This window comes from Oenanthe melanoleuca, chromosome 10 (genome assembly GCF_029582105.1).
Source record: "Oenanthe melanoleuca isolate GR-GAL-2019-014 chromosome 10, OMel1.0, whole genome shotgun sequence".
NCBI lineage: Eukaryota > Metazoa > Chordata > Aves > Passeriformes > Muscicapidae > Oenanthe > Oenanthe melanoleuca.
The window spans coordinates 10,506,422-10,529,870 of NC_079344.1; the positions used below are offsets into that span (position 1 = coordinate 10,506,422).

A 23,449-nucleotide genomic window follows, 5' to 3' on the forward strand; every position below is an offset into this window, starting at 1 on the left:
AGGTCCATGGGGCTGAAGGGACTTTGCATATGCTTGGGAAGCCTGGCCAGGCAAGGATGCCACCCAGTCTCTCAATTCCCCCTCCTACATCCTCTGGATCTGTATGTGTGAGATGCAGAGCGTTGCTCAGGGCTTATCAGAGGCTCTAATAATGTGTTTCACTGAGAGCTCTACATTAAGGACAGTTCCCACGTGGGCTGGAGGAGCTGTATGGGGCTGAGCACTCAGCAACCAAATTCCAGCAGGCTGCACTTTTAACACACAAAACCCTTGTAAGCAGGCTGGCTGTTCTCACCTAACAAAGCAGCAGAGACAGCAGATATTTACAGAATCACAGGACATGCTGAGCTGGAAGGGACCTACAAAGATCATCAAGTTCCTGGTCCTGAACAGGACCATCCCCAATAATCCCACCATATGTTTGAGAATATTGACAAATCCAAGCCATAGTAGGCTGTGAAAAGGATTCTTCTTCCTTCAAGATCCAGAATTCCCTGTGGAAAATACTCTTCTTTATCAGAGCTGTAAGCAGCAGGGTTTCCTCTTGGGTATGAGGATGGGAGATGGGTTTGCTGTGCAGTGCTGCTTGTGGAGATGGAGGGAGAGCAGAGGAGCAGGAGATGGCCTGTGCCACCCCAGCCAGCCTTGGTGGGTGTGGGAGCAGAGCCTCACCCAGCAGCAGCTCTGTGCTGAGCCAGTGCCCTATTACCATGCCAGACAGAGATGAAAAACCTGAATTCCTCTTGGGTCATAGCTCATCAAGGCTGCCTGGGGACAGATGTTCCTCCTGGGAATCAGCCTGGGAGGAGTCACAGCCTCCCAGCACACCTCGTGTGCTGAGCAGGGCTGTGGAACAATTGTCTGCCTTGACTCCATTGCTGCCCTTCTGCTCCTCTCTGCAGGACAATCAGGAACTCAGGACTACGAAACATCCAGCCACGAGCCTTTGCCAAGAACCCCCACCTGCACTACATGTAAGTGCCAACAGCTCCTGTGCCCTTTTGCCTCTTCTCCCCATGGAAATGTGGTTCCCAAGGTGGATCCCCAAAGTGCCTGTGGGGACAGCAAGGAGACGAAGGGGAAAGAGACAGAGATGGAAAAGCAAAATGCACAGGGAAGTGGAATGGGCTGCAGAGCAGGATGGGGAGACTCCTGCTGGGAAGCTGAGGGGTTTGGGTTCTAATAACTGCCCTGGCTTTGATGGCTGCTCTAAGGCTGCATCATTACCAGCCTGGTGCTGCTGCACATTTCCCTTTCTGCAGAGTTTGGGGGCAGCTGCCTGCCACCCCAGCACACAGCCAGAGCCTGCCCTGCTCATTAGTTTTTAACCAAAGGCTGCTTTTCTGACACGAATCCTGGGGTATGCAGCTGCCAGCTCTGCTGCTAATTACTGACTTCTTAAGCTGGTGTCTGCAGGGGATGTGGGGTAGGGATGTTTTGTGCCAGAGAGGCTGGAGCCCTGTTACCCTGGGACATCACACAAGTGTCCAGCTGCTGGGGCACTGATAGCTAGAGAGTGGTGTCACAGGGAATTTCCACTTCCTTGAGGCCAAGGGCACCAGTTTCTTTTCTAGATGTGTATTTGCTTTTCCCAAGGTGATAAAGCAAAGCCTGAATTTCAGGCCACTGTGCAAGGTGCTCCGTGGGCTTGAAATATTTTGTCGAAGTGACTGTGTCCAAGATCAAAGTCCTCTCTGCTCCACTGTAGATACCAAAGGTGAAAAGGGTTTGGTGGGAGGCCCTGGCCTCGGGCACGAGCTGATGGGCCAAATGGGAGACTGTGTTTATCCCTTTTTTGAAAGCAGTGCTAGTGGCTTCTTCAGTGAAGAAGTGCATCCATTTGAGTGTGGGTGCACTGGGCCATCGATAAGGCTTGTTCCTGGGGCAAGGAGATGGATTCGACCTGCAGAGCAGGATAGATTTGTCTTTTGATGTCTGCTCAGAGATGATGTGAACTGAAAAACCCCAAAAGCTTCCTTTTTGGAAAACCATTTACAGTTGCTAAGTGACAGTAAAGTACTTGCTAAATAGAAGATCTGCAGTACCAAAGGGCATGAATAGTTGAGGGCATTGTGAGCCTTTTTGAGCCTAAAGAATTGCATATTTTCATAATAAACTCTTGTTATGCTGACCATTGGGATATTCCTGATTTCTGCTCTTTGTTATTTTGATTTGTAGCATTTATTTTGTGTTTTCTGTGGTTGTTTGTTGTTTGTTCCTGGGAAGCCTTTTCTCTGAACCACTCTAAATTGATTTTTTTTTTTTGAGGGTTGTTTGTCAATTGTGCAATTGCTGTTTATGTATCTAACAGATAAAATTAATAACATTTGATTCCTGATGAAATTAGTTTGGATGTTGTAGGAGTTTAGAAGGCCATGTATGCTTGCTTTGAGGCTGAAATGTGCCATTAATGTGTACACAGGCAATTGTTGCTGCTTTTCCCCAAAGTGTTTGTTTTTGTCTTTTGGAATTACTTTTGTGAGTGGAAAAAACCCCACATCCATCTTCTGTCAAGAGTTAGGATTGGTACGTGGTGATGAAATATGTGTTTGTTTACTGCTTGGGCCTTGTAAGATTGATCATGTTCTTAACATCTTTCTTTCCTTGCCTTTTGGAGCTTGAGGCAAGTAAGTATATTATTTGTTTGGTGTTTGCCAGTGGGTTTTGATGCTGTTCCTGAGACTTGGCAGTGTGGATGTTCCCCGTGGGGGATGCTGGACAGTCCAGGATGGAGACCTGGCTCCTGCAGGGCTGGTGACTCCCTGCTGCTGCCCAAAGGCTCCCAGCCTTTGATGTCCCTTGCAGCCAGGGGCTCTGCACAGCCTGGCAGGTACTGGTGCCACCTGGGATCCCCTCCATGGCCTCAGCACTCTGCCAGCACACCGAGGTGTCTCCTTGGCTGCTCTGCCTCCCTGGAGCTCAGCTCAAAGGCCTGACATTTTCTGCAGCCTCTGCACGTAGGAGCCTGGGATAAAAGGATTAATGGAAATGTCACTCTGCTGTGAGCCTTGGGCTGCTGTAGCCAGGTGCAGGGATGGGAGTGAAGGATACTGTCCCAGTCCTCTCGTGCTGGGGCTCTGTGCAGGCTCAGACCATGGGATGGTGCTTTAGCCTTGTTGTGTTACTGCTGCACATTTTCCCTGCCACGCTGGCTTTCTTCCTCCTTTGGTGGCTGTTTGGATGGTTGCTGGTGGAGCTGAGTCAATGAGGTGACAAATGTGTCTAATAAATGGCTTCACTGGCAGGGAGGGCTGGCACAGGGTGGTGGGTGCCCTAGGCTGGACCTTTGCAGGCTGTTACAAGCTGGGTTTGAGCACTTTTTTCACTTGAAGCTCATGTACAAATACTGAGGTCTTAAAATCCTATTACCACCCCACACACGCCTCCCTTCCCATCCTGGGTTAAATCAAAACTTCCTGCTGAATGAGTTTTTTCCCAGTGCTTTTCATCAAGGTTTCCTCCTCTCAGATGGGCCTGATAGCTCTGCCTTCTCCCAGTAACATCTATTTCTGGCCCTTCCTCTGTGCACGTGCTTGTCTTCAGACCCCAGCTGTGCAATCACAAGCAGATCACTTCTCCCAGCTCTAATTGCAGGAGCTCAGGTTTGTGAGGGTTTGGGTGAAGCTTGGCTTGCTTCTTTTCCCCCTTCCCCATCACAGAGTCAGGAAGGAAAGGCAGGAAACCCATGAAGGGGATTTTCAGCACTCAGCTGCTCGAGTGGTAAACCTCAGAGTGCTCCAAAGTGCAGCCTGGCAGGGTCATGCCTGCCCTTTTAAGGTTTGAAATTAGCTGTATTAAGTGCAAGGGGCTTGAGGCTGATATAATCTGTGGAGGAGAGGTGGGTGACTGTCAGCCAGAGGTTGAGCCTAGAAATAGCTTTGGTTTCCTCTTCCTTCTCCTTGAATGAGGACAGTTAGGGCTCCATAGCCTGTCTGGTCATTGGTGATATGAAGCCTATCACTGCTACAGAGACAGTCCAAAATATAACAGTGGATTTTGCAACATGGACCTACCTCTTCTGCTGGTGGTTGGGCTGAGACAGATCAGTCTTTCTAGAACAAATACTGGCTGGGTGCTAAATAGAGGTGGATGTGTGTGTGATCCAAACTGGATATCTTCCAGTGCCATGCATCCTTACATGGGATCATCTCACTGGGACAAGTTGGTAGATCCCTGGTCCAATTTCTGTGCATGTTCTGCAGCCCTTTGGCTATTACAGGGATGGTCCTGGACAATCTCATGCACTGGATATGAGGACCAACAGGTCTGGGCTGTGGGAGACTGAGCCTTTGTGGCCAAGGTTTCTGAATGTTAGTGTTAGCAGGTGATGCAGCTGAACAGAAGAAATGTTTGTGTTGACAGAAAACCTCAGTCTTTGGCTTGAGGCTCTGCAAGAAAACTCTAGGATGGTTCAGTTCTGAAATTTGAGAAATATAAACCATCTGAATGCATATTTACTGTGTTGGTGTGTTTAGCACAGCTTAGTGAGGGAAGAGCCTTGCATGCTCTCACTCTCTCTGTCCTCCTAATGACACTGGAAACCTTTGGCCAATTTATTTGAACTTGTTAGAGGGTTACAAGTCAGGAGTTTATCAACTTCCTACGCATGTCATGAAACCAGGCAGAGGCAAAGAGAAGTTGTTGCAGTGCCTTGTGGGGAAGAATTCAGCATTAGCACGTTCCTCATTAGGCACTGGGAAGTCCACAGCAGAACTGAGCTTCACAGTGCACCAGGAATTGATGCACAGGGCAGGACAGGACTTCCACTGGCTGTGGCACAGTGGAGCTGTGCGTGTAGGAGAGCAGGGTCCCAGACAGGTTGGTATTTGCAGTGCCTGGTCACCCTTTTCTGGGAGCAGGTACTTAAGAGGCTGTGATTCCCTCTGAATGTTTTCCTGGGTGGCTGTGTACTCAACCAGTCAGTCAGGAGGCACTGCCTTGTATTTGCAGAGGGTAATTGTGCACACCTTATTTATTGTGTAGTAAAGAAAACAAATTAAGGCTGTGTAATTACAGAGACAGGCATGCTTTTAAATAAGGCTTAAGTAGTCAGATTTCTATTTAGAAAATTAATAATTTCCATTTCTGTCTGCATCAGAGGCTCTTCCTAAACTGTCTTCTGGAGGTTTATACATGCTCTAAATTAGTTTGGGGGCCAGTCCAGACACAGCTTCTATCAAAGAACACTCTCTGAATGCTGCCTGCCAGAGTGAGGACAGGGTTGAAGATCAAGCTTCCCCTTCCAGTCTTCACCCAAAGGTCTTAAAGATGGAGACCCTGAGCTGGCTCATGCTATGTGTAATTGCTTTTTTCAGTTTGGTGTGGTCAATTGAACAGCTTCACAGGTGGTTTTATCTGTGTGATCATGCTGGTGTTTTCCTCCCCAAAATGAGGACTGGGGAAGGTGCTGGCAGGAATGCTGCAGGGAAATGCTTTGCCTGTTGAAAGACTGAGCTGGATGATCCATGGGCTTCTTTTCATGGGCAAATTTAATTTGTGATTAATCTGGAGCTTCCCAGAATGTCCTTTGTAGGTTGTGGTGTTTTCTGAGGGTGGGGTTGGCTTCAGTGTTCTGGTTTGGTTCAAGGCAGTTGTGCAGTGCCAGGTGAGCTGGTACCTTGGTATTGAATGTAGCTGGTAGGTTTGGCATGGGGATTCCCAGAGTCATGTTACAGGTTTAGGTTTAGATAGAAAAAACACAAGGCTGCATCCCCTGAAAATTAAGGGGGCTGAGGTAGTTTGGAATTGGTGAGTTGCCCTCTGCCCTCTTCAGTGCTATGTCAGGACAGGACTTGTAGCACCCCAGAAACTGAGACCTGTGTGCTTTCAGAGGGCTGCTGGCAAGCTCCACTTTCTTTGTTCTGTGTGTCTGGGAGCCTGATTGAGATATTACACTAAATAAAGAAATAAACAAAGTATCAGGTGTTGAATTATTCCAAATGGAACACAGTTTCCTCTTGGTCATACCTTGAGGGTCACTTTTCCCTGCTCAGTGGTTAATAATCTGTTGTCTTGCTCTGAAAGAGCCATTCTTAGATATGAATCAGGGTCAAACTCTCTCTATCTTGCTCCATTCCATAACCAGCTCCAGGCCCTGTTCCTGCCTGCAGACCTCCATTTGATTCTGGATGTCCTTTTACCCTTCTGCCTCCTTCCCAGAGGTTTCTTCCTGCTTTGTCCTTTCACCACTGCACTGCTGTTCATTTCCATCCTGGCAGTCTCCTCCTGACCCAAAGTGTTGTGCTTTAATTGGTCTTGATTTCCCATCCATCCTGAATCAAGGCAGCCTCATGAGGCTGTGTGTATCAGCTGGGCACAGTGTATGGCAGTGTGTGAGCTCAGTTTGCTGGCAAAGTGGAGTAAAATGCATTTACCTAAACCACCTTCTTGATAGTTTAATGTGTTTTGTTTTGCATTTCCTAAATAAGAATTAAGTTTCTCCATTAATAAGGGCAAAATAAGAAGTATGAAAAAGATTTAAATACCCTTAAAGTTCTATTAGGTGAACATTCCTTTACTATCCCTAAGCAGGCAGTGGCTTGGGCACCTTTTGATTCCCATTTGTGCTCCAAGGATATTCCTGCTCCAGCCCCTTCCAAGATCAAATCACTGTGCTGCAATTTACTTAGGGAGGCATTTTCCCCCATATGTCTCCAGCCCTATAAAATTCTGGGCATGCCTATAGCACAGCCACTAAAATAAACAGCTGCAACATCTCCTCTGCTTCCATAAACTTTCCTGTTCTGCTCCCCATCTGCTTTGTCCCCTGGATGCCAGTGTAGTGCAGGTCCTTGCTGATATGCTAATTGGCAGCAGGGGTTTGATGGCAGGTTTATTCCCAGTTTACTGCTGCAGGTGACTGATAAGCAGTTAACTGCAGTTACTCCTTTTGCTGCAGAGGCAGAGGTAGGTCCTGTTTTACCAGCCGTTGTGCAGAGGAGAGACCAGCTCTCTGCAGGACTGTGGCTTCCCTTCAGGCTGGGTTGAAGCTGTTTGACCTGCATTCTGAGGGCTGGGTAACTAATTCCTGGCTGCAGGCTGCCTGGCTTGCCTGTGGAGAGGGTTTATTGTGCTGTGATAGAAGGGGAGCAGCGAGTTTGTGACTGATGTACTCTAGTGGGACCTGAGGGAGAGTTTCCAAGTCAAGCACTTCATGGCACTTTGTGCCAAGATTTGTCCTACTTCAGCTCCCCATCTTAAAACCTGGAATAACATTTATTTTCTCTGCTTTTATCTGATCTGTTTGAGGCATAACACCTTGTATGATTTCTGATGAAACCTGGCCTTGAGCTGTGGAATGCTGTTGCAATGGAAGATGAGTTACAATAACTGTCACAAATAAGTTTTGCATTCTCAGATGTAATGTCTATCACTCTGGTACCTGAGCTCTCAGGATTTTACTGTGGGTTTGTCTCTCCTTTCTTCCTTTGAAATGTTGAGATGATCTTTCCAGTTACATTGTGAGAGTTATTTCCCTTTCTGAAATTTGATCAATTGTCTTTTGACTGACATGTGAAATGGGCAGCTGTGGTTTTTCAAAAGGTCCTGTTTTTTCCCATCTACTCTTTAAAAAAGTCTGCAGACAATATTGGAAATGTTTAAAATGAAGCTGTTCCTACAATAATGTCAGGTTTGTTGTGTGTTGGTTTTTGTATTTTTTTTGATTGGTTGAGGGTTCTTTTTTGATAGTTTTTTTTTAAACAAGATTTGAGTAAAATGTGAACTTCAGACAAGTTGATGAGTTTGGGGAGTCAGCCAACAGTGGCCTGATGGATGTCTTGTGGTGAGCTCCCCCTCAAAGAGAGGCACAACATTCCTCTTGGATGAGATCCTGCAAATGAGACAGCTGTACCTTGGTTAAACCTCAGCACATCTGAGACCACCAGGAGCACAGAACGAGCTGATTTCTGGGGATCTGGGCATGACAAGGAATAGATCTTGTTTCTAGGTTTTTGAGATCACTGCAGCATGGAGAGGCTCCAGGAAGAGCCTCTGAATGTCCCTCTTGCTTCCTCCCCAAGCCCTGTGCTGCCAAGCATTTCTTACCTGCCCGTGCCCACTGTGAGAGGGAAGAGGAACCCTTCATGGGAGGTGATACCTGAGGACATGGAAATCTGCCTAAAAGCTGCTGGGGGAATGAGAGTCATGGCAGGATGAGTGGAAGCTAAGTAACCACAGAAGTTATCTGTCCTGGGATTTTTCTTTCCATGATCCTGGTTTACTAACAGTATGATTACAGGGCCTTTTTGATATACTGGCAATAAGCACCAGGGCAGAAAAATAGAAACATTAAAATCATATGGTATTTGAGCAATAAATACGACAGGGCATGAATGATGGGACATTAATTCATGATGATGTGTGACAAGGCAGGAATTTAAATGTCATAAGTTAGGCACTCGTGAGTTTTATTTGAATTATAAAATTTTATTAGAATACTGGTCAAAGGGTGGAGTTTCCCACCAACCCCTCCCCTTATCTGGGAAGGGGTGAGTTGTGAATTACATCGGATGCAAGTGGGGTGTTTCGAGGGCTGCCAGTGAGAGGCCGAGGTGTGTGTCCCGGGGAGCTGTGGCCGTGTCTTTAGCCGTGGGGATGGCCGTGTTTCACGGCTGCAGCCCGCTTGGGCACGCCGAGCCCCTCCCTGGAGCTGCGCTGCTGGCGGGGTGTCCCGGGACGCGTTCAGCACCACGGACAGGGCCGGCGGCTGTCCCGTCCCTGAAACACCCAGCAACATCCCCTGCCCTGCAGTTCGCCCCTGCCTCTTCTTCCCTTCTCCTGGAACGAGCTCCTTCACCTTCCCGCCCCAGCCTGTGCTCTGCTGGCTGCAGGGATGGTGTGGGAGCTTGCCTGCGGGGTGCCCAGGCTGGTTTCACTGCCAGCAGTACCTTTTTTTCTTCCATCTCTCCTGCTGTGCAGCCAGCCTGCCCAGCTGCCTGTTTGACAGCTGCAATACCTGCAATATCCCTGGAAGTGTCCAAGGCCAGCCTGGATGGGTCTCTGAGCAACCTGACCTGGTGAAAGGTGTCCTGCCCGTGGCAGGGGGTTTGGAAGGAGAGGATCTCCAAGGTCCCTTCTGACCCAAACCTCTCTAAGATTCTGTGAATAGTAACTTTCTGAGCTGCAGTGATTCCTGGCACTGGCTGTGCTCTGCAGCGTGAATGGATTTGTTTGGCAGCACCACTGCCCTGCTGCTGTCTGGGGGTTTCTCACATGAGTAGTTCTCTAGGATATCTGCCATCCAACCTCGCTGCAACCACAATCCATGGGCTTTGGCTAAATGTTTGCTGTATCCAGTTGTGCATGTTGATAATTGTGGGTAATTTGCTGTCTCAGAATAATGAAGGAATGCCTGCTGCACTCTGAAGCACTCAGTGCTTTGTGGTGATTAGTCTTTTCATTTGAAAATATTCCTTACAGTGACCAGCAAAAGATAGTTCTTTTTAGGTACATAATGTGTTGAGAAGAATGGGTAAAATGTAACTTTTGTGTGCAGACATTCCTGTTTATTTTGACAGTGCTAACTGTCAGAGGCAAAGCTTGTTTCTGCTTTTGGAGTGTAGCAAGCAGGCTTCACGGGGCTCTGGCTGGAGTAAGCCACCAGCAGCTCCCTGTCCCCCTCAGCCAAGCATGCCATGGGCTGTCAGCAGGCACATCATGCCACAGCTCAGGTGTGGCTGCAGGCTCTTCTCAGAGCATGATTCCTCCCTGTGTGCTCAGCTGCTGCAGACAGGTTTTTGGGCAGAGGTGCTGCTGTGCCCCTGCTCAGGTGTGTCCCAGCACCTGCTGTCTCCCCGCTCCCCATGCCCACCCCACGGACACTGTGGGGAGGCAGCAGCCTGGCGTGGGGCAGGTCCTGCCTGGTTTGGTGCTGCCTGTCTCCCAGGCTGAGTGTTTTTCTTGTCATTGGGTGAGGCGTAGCTGGAGCATGTCAGCCTCACCTCCTGCTGCGGCCAGGAGGCTCTGCACAGCATGGGAGGTGGCAGCTGCCAGCTCTGCTGCCTGGTGGTGTGAGCCCTTCAGTTCCACTGCCCCTGCCTGTCCCATCCTCTCTGGTGCCAGCTCTGCTCCCAGTGCTGGGGGTGCAGGGAGCTCTGTTCCTGCCGAGGTGGGGCGAGTGCTGCAGGCTAGTGCCAGGTTTTCTTTTCATTAGCTGCTGTAAACACAGGGCTCTGGCAGCAGCCTGCTTCCCTCAGCCCAGGAAAACCATTTCTCCTTTTATCTATAATTTAGTGAAGTGTCAAGCTGCAGAAGTTTTAATGATAATAAGCAGCAGAGGAAATTTATTTATTCGCTGCAAAGGTGAGTTTCATTCCAGGGTTGGTTTTTTTACACTTCTCTCACAAGAAATGTTGGCTGCTCATGTAACCTCACTCCCAGTGTACTCAGGCTACCTTCCCTGAGAAGCTCAGCACTACAGTTCCTGCTTGGCTAAATGGCTTTCCAACCCTTCTCCCACGCATGACATTGGGGCCAAGCAAACTGGGAAAGGAGAATCAAGGAAAATTTAGTGAGGTGGAAGCATTCATGTGCTTGGTGAGGTGTAATGGGATTCACGAGTTCCTCATCTTCCTCCTGTTGCTGTGCATCTCTTACATCTGCTTCCCAGACCAGCCTCTGTGATGGATTTGTCTGCTGAGGAAAAGCAGGGAAGGGCTTTTTTTGGGATGCCGTGTAGCGCTTGCCTTCTGTCAGCCTGTGAATATGCCAGTGCTGACTGGGGATAAGAAAGTGGATTGGTGCCATGCGGAGGGACCAGGGCTTCTCCTGAGGCTCAGGAAGGCAGAGAGAGGAATTCTGGGCTGGCCAAAGAGAAGCAGGGGATGGGATGAGTCTGTGGCAGGGACAGGGGCCAGGCTGGAGAGAGGAGGTTACAACAAGGGACTGGAGCAAGGAGTCCTTAGGGAAGAAATAGGGAATGGAAGGGGGATGGGGTGTAGAAGAGGTGACAGGGAAATGAATCTGGAGAAGAGAGGGAGGATTGACTAGGGTAGGGAAGAAGCATGTGTGTGTGGGAGATCTGCAGGTGGAAGCAAATGTAAGGGAGAAATGGGTTTGCTAGGAAATACGTGGGAACTGTGCCTCTGAATTAACCAGAACCTTCCTCACCCCTTTCAATGTGGCTTTGGAGGCAATATTAGAATCTTCCTAATTATTTTTCTTGGACGAGTTTTGCTATCCTGATGATATTAATTATTCTTAAAGGTCAACAGCACTCACTTGAATCCCCTTCTGTTCTATCATGTAATCAGTTAATTAATTGGAAACCATTTAGCAGAGTCTGCCGAGAGCTTAGCCTGCTGTATGCCCTGTTGTTTTGCTATTGCTGGATATATATATATATATTTATATATATATAGTTTGGTATTTATACCCCTTCCTTTCTCCAGAGGCCCTGCAGATCTCTTGGTGCCTCCCAGTGCATCCCAGCCTCTGGCACCTCTCCCTGAGTCTGGAAAACTGGGGCTCAGGCCCAGCTGTTAGTTTTCTCACTGCTAACCCCTTTGAGGTTATTCAAGGCTCATTGATTTCTGGGCATCCAAGTAGGTGGGGATATTTGAAGTTTTTTTAAATATAAATTTGATGTAAGAGCTCTCTAACAGCTGAGATACAGTCCTTGTTCAGGAGGAAGAGGGAGCATCAGAACCTGTCCCAGCACATCTGTGCTCCATGAGTGGATGTTGAGGCTCTTGTCCTTGTCCAGCTCTCCCAGTGTCTGCCTGGGTGTTTGGAGTGACCTCCCAGCTGGGTGGGACCTCTGATGAGCACCTGTTCCTATTGCTTCAAGGATGTTCATAGAATCATTAAGATTGAAAAATAAATCATTAAGATTGGAAAAAAACTTTAATATCATCAAAGTCCAATTACAGTGTAGTCAGAGATGCTGGGAAATGCCCTGTGGGCATTGCTGTCCTTCCCATGCCATCTCTTCAAGCTGTGCCTTGCCTCAGCTCTGAGCTCTTCTCTCACACAGAGAGAGGGGGTTGGCTCTGGGTTCACTGGAAACCTGTGAGCAGGAGGCATTCCCCAGTTATTCTCTGTTCCCAGCTTGAAGAACAATGCAGTTTGAAGCAAACAGGGCTGGATAAACCCAGCCCCTTGCTGGAGCTGGCAGCTGGCAGCCCTTGTCCTCAGCCGGCACACATCTCCAGTATTACTTCTGCATGCCAAAGCAGGAGGAAAGCCCAGTGTACAGTAATAGTTCAGTCTAATGGATCCAGAATTGCTGCAGTTTGGGACAGAAGAGATGAGGTGGGGGCAGTGCAGCCCTGAGGACCTCTTGGCTGCAGGAGGGCAGCTATGGGGGAAGGCTCTTGCCTGTTGCAAGCTGATTTTTCTGTTCCTTGAGCAGAAGGCAGGCCAGTTCTGTGGATGCTGCTGGACTCTGCCCTGCAGGGAAGCTGGCAGGCAAAGGGAAAGCTACTGCAGGGCTGACCCAGCTTTTAACCTTTCCTCAAGTCCTCTGAGAGTCCAGATGTCTTTGGAGAAGAGCAATGGAAACTGCACACAACAAGGGGGAGATGAGTGAAGAGCAGAGGGCCAGATCCCTGCATCTGATCTGCCTCAGAGCACAGGGACAGTGTGACCCACATCTGGTGATGCCTTCCCATCTGTACCATGTGCTGAACTGAGACTGTGAGCAGCAATAAACTCTGAGGGGTGATTTGTCTCTGAACAAACCTTTGTGCAGCTGGGAGATGCCTCAGAGGAAATGACTTGGAGGGTGTGGAAGTGTCATGGAGTAGGAGATGGCCTTTAAAACAAAGGCTGGGCTGGGTTGAAGGCAGCAGCAGGACATGGTGCTGCACTGCAGGGCAGTGGGAGCAGATGTGCTGCTGGCACTGCCTGTGGGAGCACTGTGACAGAGGTGTAGTGTCTTAATGCCTTCCCACTTGCTCTGTAGCTTTTGTTTTTTAATGCTGTGTTTAAAGAACAATGCAGGAGAGCAGCCCCTTCCACCTCCCTCAGCCCTGTTCAGTGTGAATTTGAAAATCAGGGTCCTGCAGCTGAGAAATACAGAGGGATTGGTGGCTCCTTCCTCCAGTACCACACCTCCAGGAGCAGTGTGCATGTGGAATGGCAGGGTCCCTTCTAGTGTGTCACCCATGATGGTCCCTCTCTGGTGCAGGATCCTCTGAGTCTGGGAAATTATTGCAGATTCTGACTCTAGCCCTAGAACAAGAGATAGCTGGTGGGGGTGAGATGATTATGTCATGGCACATGCTGTGTGACATGAGCCTTACAAGGTACAGGAGAAAGGATATGGTTTTGCTGTCCAAGCACATAAAAGATTGAACCTTGGAGACTTTTTGGTTCTGCTGTGTTTGGGGTCAGAAAAGCCCTGGGGGTTGCTGGGCTGTTGCTTGAGGAGCAGAGCTGAGCTGTAGGCAATGACAGACCTCTGTTAATTGTCTCACTCCTCCACAGCACCAATATATGAGTCTTGGTGCCCAGCCTGAACAGGCAGCAAACCCAGGAGAACTCCTGGCAGCTATGAAATCTCAGGCTGACCAGTTTAGTGCCACCTCCTGTTGTGCTCACTCTGCTTTCTGGGCATGCAAGGCTGGCACGCACTTGGCAGTGCCCAGTCCCTTTCCAGGCTGTCTCAGCTGTGTCCTGCTGGGACTTGGGGCTGAGCTATTGGAGATTCCAATCGAGTCTAATATTTGCAGAGCCTGATTTGTGGGGAGGCCTGTCCTGCCACAGCTTCTGGGACTTGTGGGGGTAATTTTAGCACATTCATTAAGGGAGGACAGGACATTTTTTCTCTTAATGAGCAAAGCTGCTTACTAAACAGGAAGAGGAGGGAGGGGGACGGGGAAGGTAGGGAGGGTGATGGGGAGTGTAAGAGTGCTTTTAGAGGTCATTAGAGTCATCTGGCAGGGATAAGCAAGCCACAAAATGACTTTCCAACATTTCTCTGGTTCAAACCCAAAGCTTTAGCAGCTTACTTGCTGCAGATATGAAGCCTGAAAGGAGCTACCCCTACAGCAGCATATGAAGCTGTGGCATTCTCCTCTCCCATGGCCACCAGCACCCAGCTAAGGCTGCTGTGAGCTGGTGGGTAGCACCTGTTGTGCCCAGATATCAAGGGAGTCACATGCAGTGCCACCAGCAAATCCAGCACTGGGGACTGCAGCTGAGGATGTGCATCTCTCCTCGCGTTTCTGCCAGACACTCGCTCGTGCTCCCTCAGCCCCAGCTGCTCTGGGTAGTTAATCCCTCCCAGTCAGGATTTTCATAGTGGCACCATGTTATTAAAACGTGTGAAAAACTTCTCCCATGCAGAAATAAATGTGTCAGCTTGGAAACAAGGGCAAGTGGAGGATGGAGCTGCGTGGAGGAGGGACAGGTGCACAGGGTCCCTCCCCGGCAGCAGCGTTTCTGCCATTGCGCTGAGCTGAACTGCATAAAATAACTTACAGTTTAATTACAGGGGCTCCTGCTTGTTGGTGTCATTAATGAGGCAACTGGCTTAATTTAGCTGAATAAAAATGGCTTTAATAGTGGAAACACTTTTGGCTGCTGGGTAATTAAGGGAAAAGAAAAAAATGCCGTCTCCTCTTGCATTAATGTCCACATGGATCTGGACTCCTCTCTGTTCCACCCTCACCCATCCTGTTTTTCACTCCAGGAGCTCATTCAGGACTCCATGGGGCACCCCATGGCTCCATCTGTCCCTCATGCAGTGACAAAATGGCAAAAGTCACCTCCCCTCCCTGCTGGTCACCAGCAAGGTCTTGGCAGTGCCTGCAGGAGGGTGTGTGTGACTCGGCGTGTCCCCTCCTGAAACGGAGGGAGAGAGCAAGAGCTGGGGTTTGGCTGTCACCCAGAGGTACCAGCCTGCCCCTGAGGTGTGCAGGGAGGGCTGCTGGGATGGAGCAGGAGCCTTGGGAGCACAGCTGCTGCAGCAGGAGCATTGTGCAGTGCTGCTGAGCCTGAGCCATGGGTGGGTTGGGTGCCTCTGCCCTGGACCTGCTCCAGGTGAGCTCTCTCCAACCCTCTCTCCCCACTCAGCTCCTTCTGGTGGCAAAAAGCAACCTGGCAGCTACTTCTAGAGACTGTCTCTGTAGAAAAGAGCATCTTGTGAGTGATGGAGAAAATGTCCCATGGCAAAAAACCAGTTTGAATATGTTCCAGGAGTGCTGATGGCAGATCTGTCCTGGGAGAGACAGGCTCCTGTTCATTGCTGAAAAATATGCAGGGAAGGCATTTTGCTTCCCTGTGCCTGCATTTCCTTGATGTGTGATGTGCTGTATTTTGTTACAGGTGGAACTGATGCATAGGCTGTTATAAAGGTTGTCTGGCACACTGCTAAAGGACTCCTTCCACTTTGCTATAATTCTGCCAAATTGTAATTGCTCAGACTGAAGTTCTCTGTGTTGGGTGTCTGCTCCTGGCTGATTCTATTTTTTATTATTTCTTTCTAGTTTCACAGAAGAGCTTTCTCAAATGTTTGAAGTGGTAGAAGGAAGGTTGGGAAAAAGCTGTTTTTCTCAGGTTAGAAAATGCCGGTGATGCTGCTGTTGCAGAAGATTTGCACTCTCCTTTTGTGAAGGGAAAGAAATCTTGTCAGAGGGCAGATATTGCTGGGAAGACTTGATTTTGCTCAGGGACATCTTAGGTCAGCAGAATGGCTCTTGGTCCAGTTGGAAGGGAGAAGTTTTGCAAAGGATGTCCAGGAATGAGTAAGGGAGAGAAGTAGCAGCTCTTCTTGGGAACACTGCTGTTGGTGTGGGAGGGTGTAAAAGTGAGGAAGATCATGGGAAATTTGGGTATGGATAAGGAAATTGAGACTGAGAAATATTTGGGAGTGGTTGGAGAGCAATGGGTGTTGTGATTCAGCTAGGAGGGAGAAGGAAATGGGTCAGGAAGGAGAGAGCTGGCACTGCCCAGCCCCAGCACAGGAAAATGGGGGTTCTCATCCAGTAATGGGGATTTGAAGGTGGAAACAGACTTGGAAATGCTGCAGGAAGGCAGAATGGGCCTTTGAGAGGCTTTGATTTGGAGCTGTGAGAGGACTAGCTCTGGATGTGAGTGTCTTGATTTTCCCCAGCCCTTTCCATTTATGCTGTACAGAACACTGGGACACTTGGTGTGTGCAGCTGAGGTTTGTGACTAGGGGAACCTTGCAAGCACCAAACAGGAGTTACAAAGGCTGGAGCCTTTTTAAGGCTTTTTTATGGCTCACCTCTGGAGCCATAATTTAATCTCCTTGTGTGCATGTACTGTGATTCCACCTCTAATTAGAGAATCACGTTATCCTTCGCCAGGAATCCTGTCCCATCCAGCGTGTGGGATGGATCTGTTCTGGGGAGAAATCACTGCTGTGCAGTGAAGTTTCTCTGGAGGAGCTCTGCCTGCTGCAGCACAAGTCAGGAGCTGTACCCTTCTGTATGTGGAATCCCAGTGCTGGCATCTGTGACCTTTGGAGTTTTGGTGACCGAAGTGGTGTATTTCTAATGTGTGTTTGTGTGCAGCTCCTTTCGGTCTCTGTGCTGAGGTCTGTCTCTGAGCCTGAGGAAGGACCTTTGTGACGTTTTGAAGTACCCAAGGTGTCTGTTTCCAGTGACAGACACGTTCCTCCTCCCTGTGTGTGTCCAGGCTGGTCTGAAACGGAGCCGTGGGTGTGTGTCCCCCTGACCAGCCCTGCAGAAGTTGATGGTCAGGTCAGATCAAACCCTGGCTTTGCCCTTTGAGAGCAGAGTCTCCTGCCAGATGTGTGCAAGGGAAGACCCATCTCCTCTCTCCTGATGCTTGCTGTGGGTTATTGTCTGGGGGAGGGAGGAGGAGGTAGGAGTTGGTTTCCAGGCACAGTGGGAGATGAGAAGCGGAGCACATCTGCCTGGCAAAGCCCCTTGCATTAGTGAGGATGTATCCTTTCTCCATCTCTCTGTGTCCTAAATTGTAATAACACGATCATGCTATTTTTGATTCCCTTATTTGCGTGGAAAGCCTGTTGTTTTTTCTCTTCTCTTTCAGAATCCAATTTTCTCTTGACATTTCTGCCTAATGTAGCAAAACATGACCTTTGAGAAAGGACATTCCAGCGAGATTCACTCCCTCCTCTGCATTTCTGCCTCTCTCCCACATCTTGCTGTCTCTCATGCATCCCCTTTACGCTTCCTTCTTCTCCCTGGGCTGGGGGAGGGAGTTTACTGTCTCACTTTTCAGTAACAGTGAGTTTCTCCTTTCCCTCCCACTTTTCTTCTGCCTTTGCAAAATTTCCAGGTGCTCAGTACTCTGGGGTGGATAAAGGAGGGAGTCTTGTAATATTTTTCTTCCCCCCTGCTTAGCTTTACCTGCCATTTTTGCCACCTTTTTGAGAGGCTGGAAGCAGTTTGTCTACAGAAGTAGGAATGGTGGGATCATAGTCATGTGAAATGAGGGACCTGTGGTTTGCCATGGTTCCTACAGCAGGATAGTCTGATGTGAAGCAGAGCCAGAATTTAAAAAAGCAGCACTGTGCCATCATTGTGTTAGGGCTTGTTCTTCTGCCAGGCTGGTGGGGAGCCTTTGGGACAATGCTTTGCTGTGTGAGCAGCTCCCCCACTCCTAATTGCAGGTGGGACAGGACCAGAATGGCTTTCCCTTTGCTGAAACTCAGTGTAAGGGAAGAAATGAATCTGTCATCCCAAATCCTCGTGCATCAGATCTGTGCCAGCTGGAGCCATTCAGGGGTTTGCTCTCTTGGTTTTAGCACTTACCTGCAAATCAGACAGGGTTTGGGGGCTGAGCCTTGGGTCAGACCTCCTCTTTGGCCAGCCCAGAACTGAATGAACCTTGGATAATTCATGCCTCTGGCTCTTCACTGCTCTTCCCTGTGGGCCAGGCTGAGGCAGAGGGGCTGCCCTGCCTGTGGCTCACAGCAGGGATGGATGTGGTGAAGGAGGCAGCACCTCCTGTGTGTTCTGGAGGTCAGCAAAGAGACTGGGCACTTGGGGCTCTCCCAGAGCTTGTGATCACCCCATGGGCTGGCACTTGGTTGGTGGCTCTCAGGCTGGCCAGGTGTCCCTGGGAGGGCTGGCCACAACAGAATGTGTTTCATTACCATCTTTTTGTGCTGTTAGAAACCAGGGGCTGTTCTCCTTCTGCTCACCCTGCTCCAAACACATTTCTTCCTCTTGTTTTTATTAATTGAGTTCCTTTTACATTCTTTCATCCTCTCTGGCTTTCAGCTAAAGAGAAGATGTCTGCTGGGTTGCAAAGCTCTCCCAGGTAGATGAGATTTATGTTTTTGCAAGTTTGGGCAGATGGAGAGAGGGATGGGGAGCTGTTGGCTGCTGTAGCAGTGGTACCCCTGGGTGCAAGCAGCACACAGCCATTCTGGGGCACCTGGAATGCACAGCTACTGCAGATCATATGATAACACCTTGGGTAATCATCGTGCTGTCATTTGAACCTGGCTGTTACTATTTTTAACGTGAGGTTTGTACTTAATTTTTCGTTCAAGTTCTGAAATTAGACTTGTTCTTTTTGCTTATGGTTGGTTGAGCTTTAGATTCATGGGTAAGAATCAGACATTGGATTTTTTTTTCCCCTTAACATTGCAGCAGGATATAAATCATTTTTTCCCCTTTAAAAAAAAAAAAAAAAGGAACTTTCATTTGGGTTTGTCCTCATTAAAATCTCTCATTATGAAATCTGAACTTGAGTTCTAAACTTGACAGCCTCCCTGTTGAGGAGGACGATGAGCTCTGTGGAGGTGGTGGGGCCATGTGCAGGAAGAATTATTTACAGTGACTACTTTTTTTTTTTTTTCCCCCTTAATTTTCAGAGACCTCTCTGGGAATCGGCTCACCACTCTGTCATGGCAACTCTTCCAGACACTGCGACTCTTTGAACTGTAAGTCCCACCCTGGGGGTATCTCTTGGGAAAAGACAGGAGGCTGAGGGGAGGAACAATTTCCAGATAGAGCTATTTTGAAGCCAGCAAATAATTACCTAAAACTCCAGTGGGCAGCAGCATCCTTGGGAGGCTTTCCTGGGTATGGGAGCACCAGAGCAGAACTGCTTCTCTTTTAACTTCACAGCAGCTGGCTAATTAATGTCGGGATGATGAACAAGTCATGCTTGGAGTAGTGAATGGTTGACTAACTCTGGGAGCACATTAGAAATACTTACCAGGCCAGATTTTGAGTGAATCTCTTCAAACACTTGCTCTCCTCTGTTGCAGGGTAGGGCTAACTGCTTTTCTTTAGTTGGTGCACATGCTTTAAGACACCCCTGCTTTTCAGGCCCATAATTCCCTTTCCCTCTAGCAATGGAGACACCTCCCATTGATGTTGGAGACCATGAGATAGTTGTGTCTCCTGGGGCACTGGTGGCCTTCAGCCTGTTGAATTATTGATGGAGCATTCAGCATCGTGCTTGGAGAATAAGTGGACACGAAATCAATGGAACGTTGCCCTGATGACCTGTTTTGTTGAATTTTAGAAATAGTTGTTTGGTGGGTATGAAAAAATATATATGTAGGATTTGTCCCAGAGGATCCTGGGAAGCTCCATTCATCCTCACCAATGATCAATAGAGCTGTAAGCTAGAAGTGACTTATGAAAGAATAAAGACAGTCTTTCAAGTGGGAGTAAGTGTGTTATCACTGGTGTTACTGCAGTGCATTTTATTTCTGTCAAATTGTTAAATGAAAAATACTAATAGTGATATTAGAAAATGGAGAAACGCCCTTCTAATGGGGAAATTTGGCTTGCAGAATTAAAATGCTGAATTCAGAATTTGTCTCCTTGCTGATTACAGCTCTAAATATTTTTCAAGCCTGGCTTGGGTTTCAAGTTTAATAGCATGAGTCATTTGTATTCTTAGACCTTTACTTATTGTCATTGCACTGTCTGGCAAAACTCAGATTGATGGTTGTTACCCAAGAGAGACCCAAGAGTGGAGGAGCAAATGGGACTGCAGTCCTGAGCTGGAGGCACTCGCTGGGCCTGGGGTAATGGTGAGCCTGCAGATTAATGGGAATACTTCCAAAGGGGCTCGTTTTATGTGCTTTTGCTTCATTTGGTCATATTTTGTTTCTTCAGGCACGTCCCAGGTCTGCCAGCTCCAGCCAGGCTCAAAAGACCAATACCAAGCACAATGGGAATTGAGAAGCTGCTTTTTGGGCAGCAGAGGCTACTTCACCTGATGAATACATCTGTGTTGTCCTGATAGGATGATCCTGGCAGGGAGCTGGTGTGCTTGGGGTGGCTTTGGATGGTGTCAGCAGAGTCACCTGGGGCCAGCACTCTGCAGCATGGCGAGCAGGAAGGAGCTGAATTACTTGGCTCCAGCTGGAGCTGTGCTCAGAGCAGCTTTCTTAGAGATAACAAACCCCAAAGAACCAAAGAAATGTGGGAGATCACAGGGCTGGTTGACAGGAAGCCATGGTGAGGTGGGAAAGCATTACTGATGTGGTGAGTGTTGTCCATGGTGTCCCCTGGGGAGGCTTGGGATCCTGTGGGGCAGGAGCTCAGCTGAACCTCTCCTGCTCCAGGCTGTGAAAGGGTCTTGGCAAACCAACCTCTGGCACCAGCTCCAGTGAGCAATTTAGACCTGCAAATGTGCCTGCCCACAGGGGCTGCCTTGCTCTTGGCTGGGCTGGAGTAAGAGCCTGGTTGTTTATTTTTCCTAAAGAATTTCTTTAGTTGCTTCCTGACAAATGTTCCCCCCTGAGTTCCTTGTAACTAAGGACCCTTCAGGCACATAAGCACACCTAGGATGGAGATTACCAGAATAATATGGTGGTGCTGTTCCCCAAATACAACAGGGGCGGGATATTTTATCTGATATCCACTGGGATGTCAGTTTCTAAGGGGCAGGGGGATGTGCCTGCTGTGTCCTTCCTGGGGCCATGCTGAACCTTGGAATTGCTGGCAAGAAGGCAGCACAGAGGCATAGCTTGAGCTGTGGGCTCTGAATTATAATTCACATAAAGATACTGGAAATTTAGGTAAAGACATGTTACCTGCTGTGAGATGGTTGTGGACCTGACTGCTAGAAGGATGGGACTTGTTGGTGAGGAAGAGCAGATCTCCAAGATGGGGAGAAATTACTAATGAATCTACAGAAGTGGGAAATACTGTATTTTTTTTTTAGAAATGCAGAGGATGGGTGAGTAAGAGACAGTTTTTTGGCACACTGAGCTCCAAGGAGGCTTCCAGAACCTGGGAAGGAGATGGAATACATGGCCCACAAAAAGCGAGTGTGAAACACTGGTGAAAGCTAGAAAGGGAGTTGCAGATTGACATCAGCTAAGGACTGAGCCAACACTCCCTGGAAAGGGGAGGGTGGTGAGCAGCAGAGGCCAATGCAGACAGCTAGCTGAGGAAGACAGGCTGAGCAGCAGCACTTGTGCACAGCAGTGGGGAGGCCAGAGGACTCCAGGGACACAGAGAACCTGGCAAGAGTGCCCTCTTATCCAGAGGGTTCCATGTGTGCAGGGTTGGTGGAACAGGTGGGTGCAGAGGCTCACCAGAGATGCCTCACACTGAGTTCCAGTGCCCCTGTGCAGTCATGGATCCAGAGGAAGGGAAGCCATGCAAGCCAAAACCGTGACTTACACCAGGCAGCAGCAAAGCATGTGGTGAGGGAGCAGTGGGAGGAGAGGAACTACAACTGAGTGTGACATGGAGACTGCCAGGGAACACGAGTCCTGACAAAGCCACTCACAGTGAACAGTGAGGAGTAAAGATCAGAAGAGTACTGGGCAGGTGGATGGCAACTTGGGGCTTGAAATTGCTGCTTGGCTGCATCCAAGGAATCACAGCCTCGTGAATGTGGTTTTGCTTTAAAGAAGAATTTCTTGTTCAACAGAGCTGAGGTTTTCCCTTGCTGACTCACTGAAGAAAGGATGGCAAAAATGAGGCACACTTGCAGAGAATATTATCTCTTGCTCGTTCTGGCTAGAAACAAGGCTTGGAATGGTTTCCAGTAACTCCAGCCCTAATTCCCATGGCATGGGCTGACCTTGACCAGCAGGGCTCAGGCTAATGAGCAAACTCTCCTAAGTCTGAAGCTGAGTGTGTGTGCAGGGAAGCATCTGACACATGCAACAGCTCATAAACATTGGACTTAGAGCCTTTCTTATCCAGAAGTCACAGCTGGTTTCCTCTGTCATGTCCTTGGCTTCCTTTGTCATATCCTCAGAGAGCTTAGAGCTGACATTTCAAGAAATTCCTTCCCGGAAAGACCTAAGACTCTGGATCCAATTACATCTTTGGTTGTATAAAACCTTGTAGTCCTGAACATCTTGCTGCTCTGCCCGACCCATCAGCATTTCTAATACCAGCAGTCCCTGCCAAGTTGCCCTGCAGTACAGTTCTGCAATGCTACAGCAAGAGGCTTTGGTGGGGATGGGGCACAACAGCATCTCTGTTAATGTTATGAGTCCAACTTGACATGGTCTGTGCCTCCAGCTTTGAAACTTATCCCCACCAGCAGTCCTGGTAATAGAGCTGTGGTCAGGCAGTGGGTATTTGTCTGCTCTCTGAATCAGCTGAACCAGCTGCCAACACACACCACTCCTTGTCCCAGCCCTTCCCTTTCTATCCCAGCCCCTTCTGGCTGGGGTTCAGAAATAACAGTTTTGGTTGGACCACCAAGAGAAACACTGGTTCTGGGAAATTAATAGGAATTCAAAAAATTGTTTTCTCTCTGCTGAGTGTTCTTTGCTTCTCAAGCTTAGGGAAGTGGCCTCAGTCCCAAGGTAGGAAGAGCATTTAATTGCAAGAGTATGAAACCTTGGCAGGAATTTTATGTGAATTGAAACGGACAGGAGAAGTGTGGCAAGGATCTCTGCTGCCCTCTGAGAGGCTTTAGCTGCAGACAGCTTTGCTTTAGCTGATGAGTGGGGAGGCATGGGACAGGGCATGTGTCTCATTTAGCTGCCTAGTCTGGAAAAAACTGCTTGGGTGTGTGAAGTCCCTGTCTGTTCCAGAACACACTAAGTGTTGATGACATGTCTCCCACACTGGTCCACCCCGGTGAAGGCTGTCCAGGCAGTTTTGGGAGATAGTGGGTACAGCTCTCTGCAGGAAGCAAAGCTGGGCTCAGCCAGGCACCAGCAGCACCACATTTGTTGAAGAGTTGACTCGATGCCTGCATGGCTCTAGGGTTTCAGCTCTGATGGGCCATTGTCCCATCAAATGACAGCTCATGGCATGATTGCCCCAGTTTTCCTCCTTCCCAAACACAGTGTGCCTGTTTAGGGAAGGGGCTGTGCCCTGAGCACTGCCTACCCTACTATTGCTCTCTGCTTACAGTGCTGGTGGATGGCTCTGTCTCAGTTGCAGGTTCAGTCTCTTTTTGGATGAACTCCTTGAGTGACAGAACAGCCCTGCTGGTGCAGAGAGCCCATCTCCCTTGCAGCTGTGATATTTGCTATTTCCCACTGGCATTTTCATCTTTCAGGAGGGCTGAAGAAGGTGTGGGGGCGTGCACAGCTCCTGAGTGC

General features: G+C 48.8%; 1 protein-coding gene across 3 annotated transcripts in view; it reads left to right on the forward strand.

Annotated features, from left to right (window-relative positions):
• NTRK3 (neurotrophic receptor tyrosine kinase 3) overlaps window positions 1-23,449 on the forward strand; it is a 203,200-nt gene that overhangs the window by 33,995 nt on the left and 145,756 nt on the right. For all 3 annotated transcript variants that reach the window (XM_056499873.1, XM_056499871.1, XM_056499872.1), the window contains exons 3-4: window positions 903-974; window positions 18,779-18,847. In XM_056499873.1, the coding sequence (XP_056355848.1) occupies window positions 903-974; window positions 18,779-18,847 (141 nt within the window). The remainder of the gene's footprint in view (window positions 1-902; window positions 975-18,778; window positions 18,848-23,449) is intronic.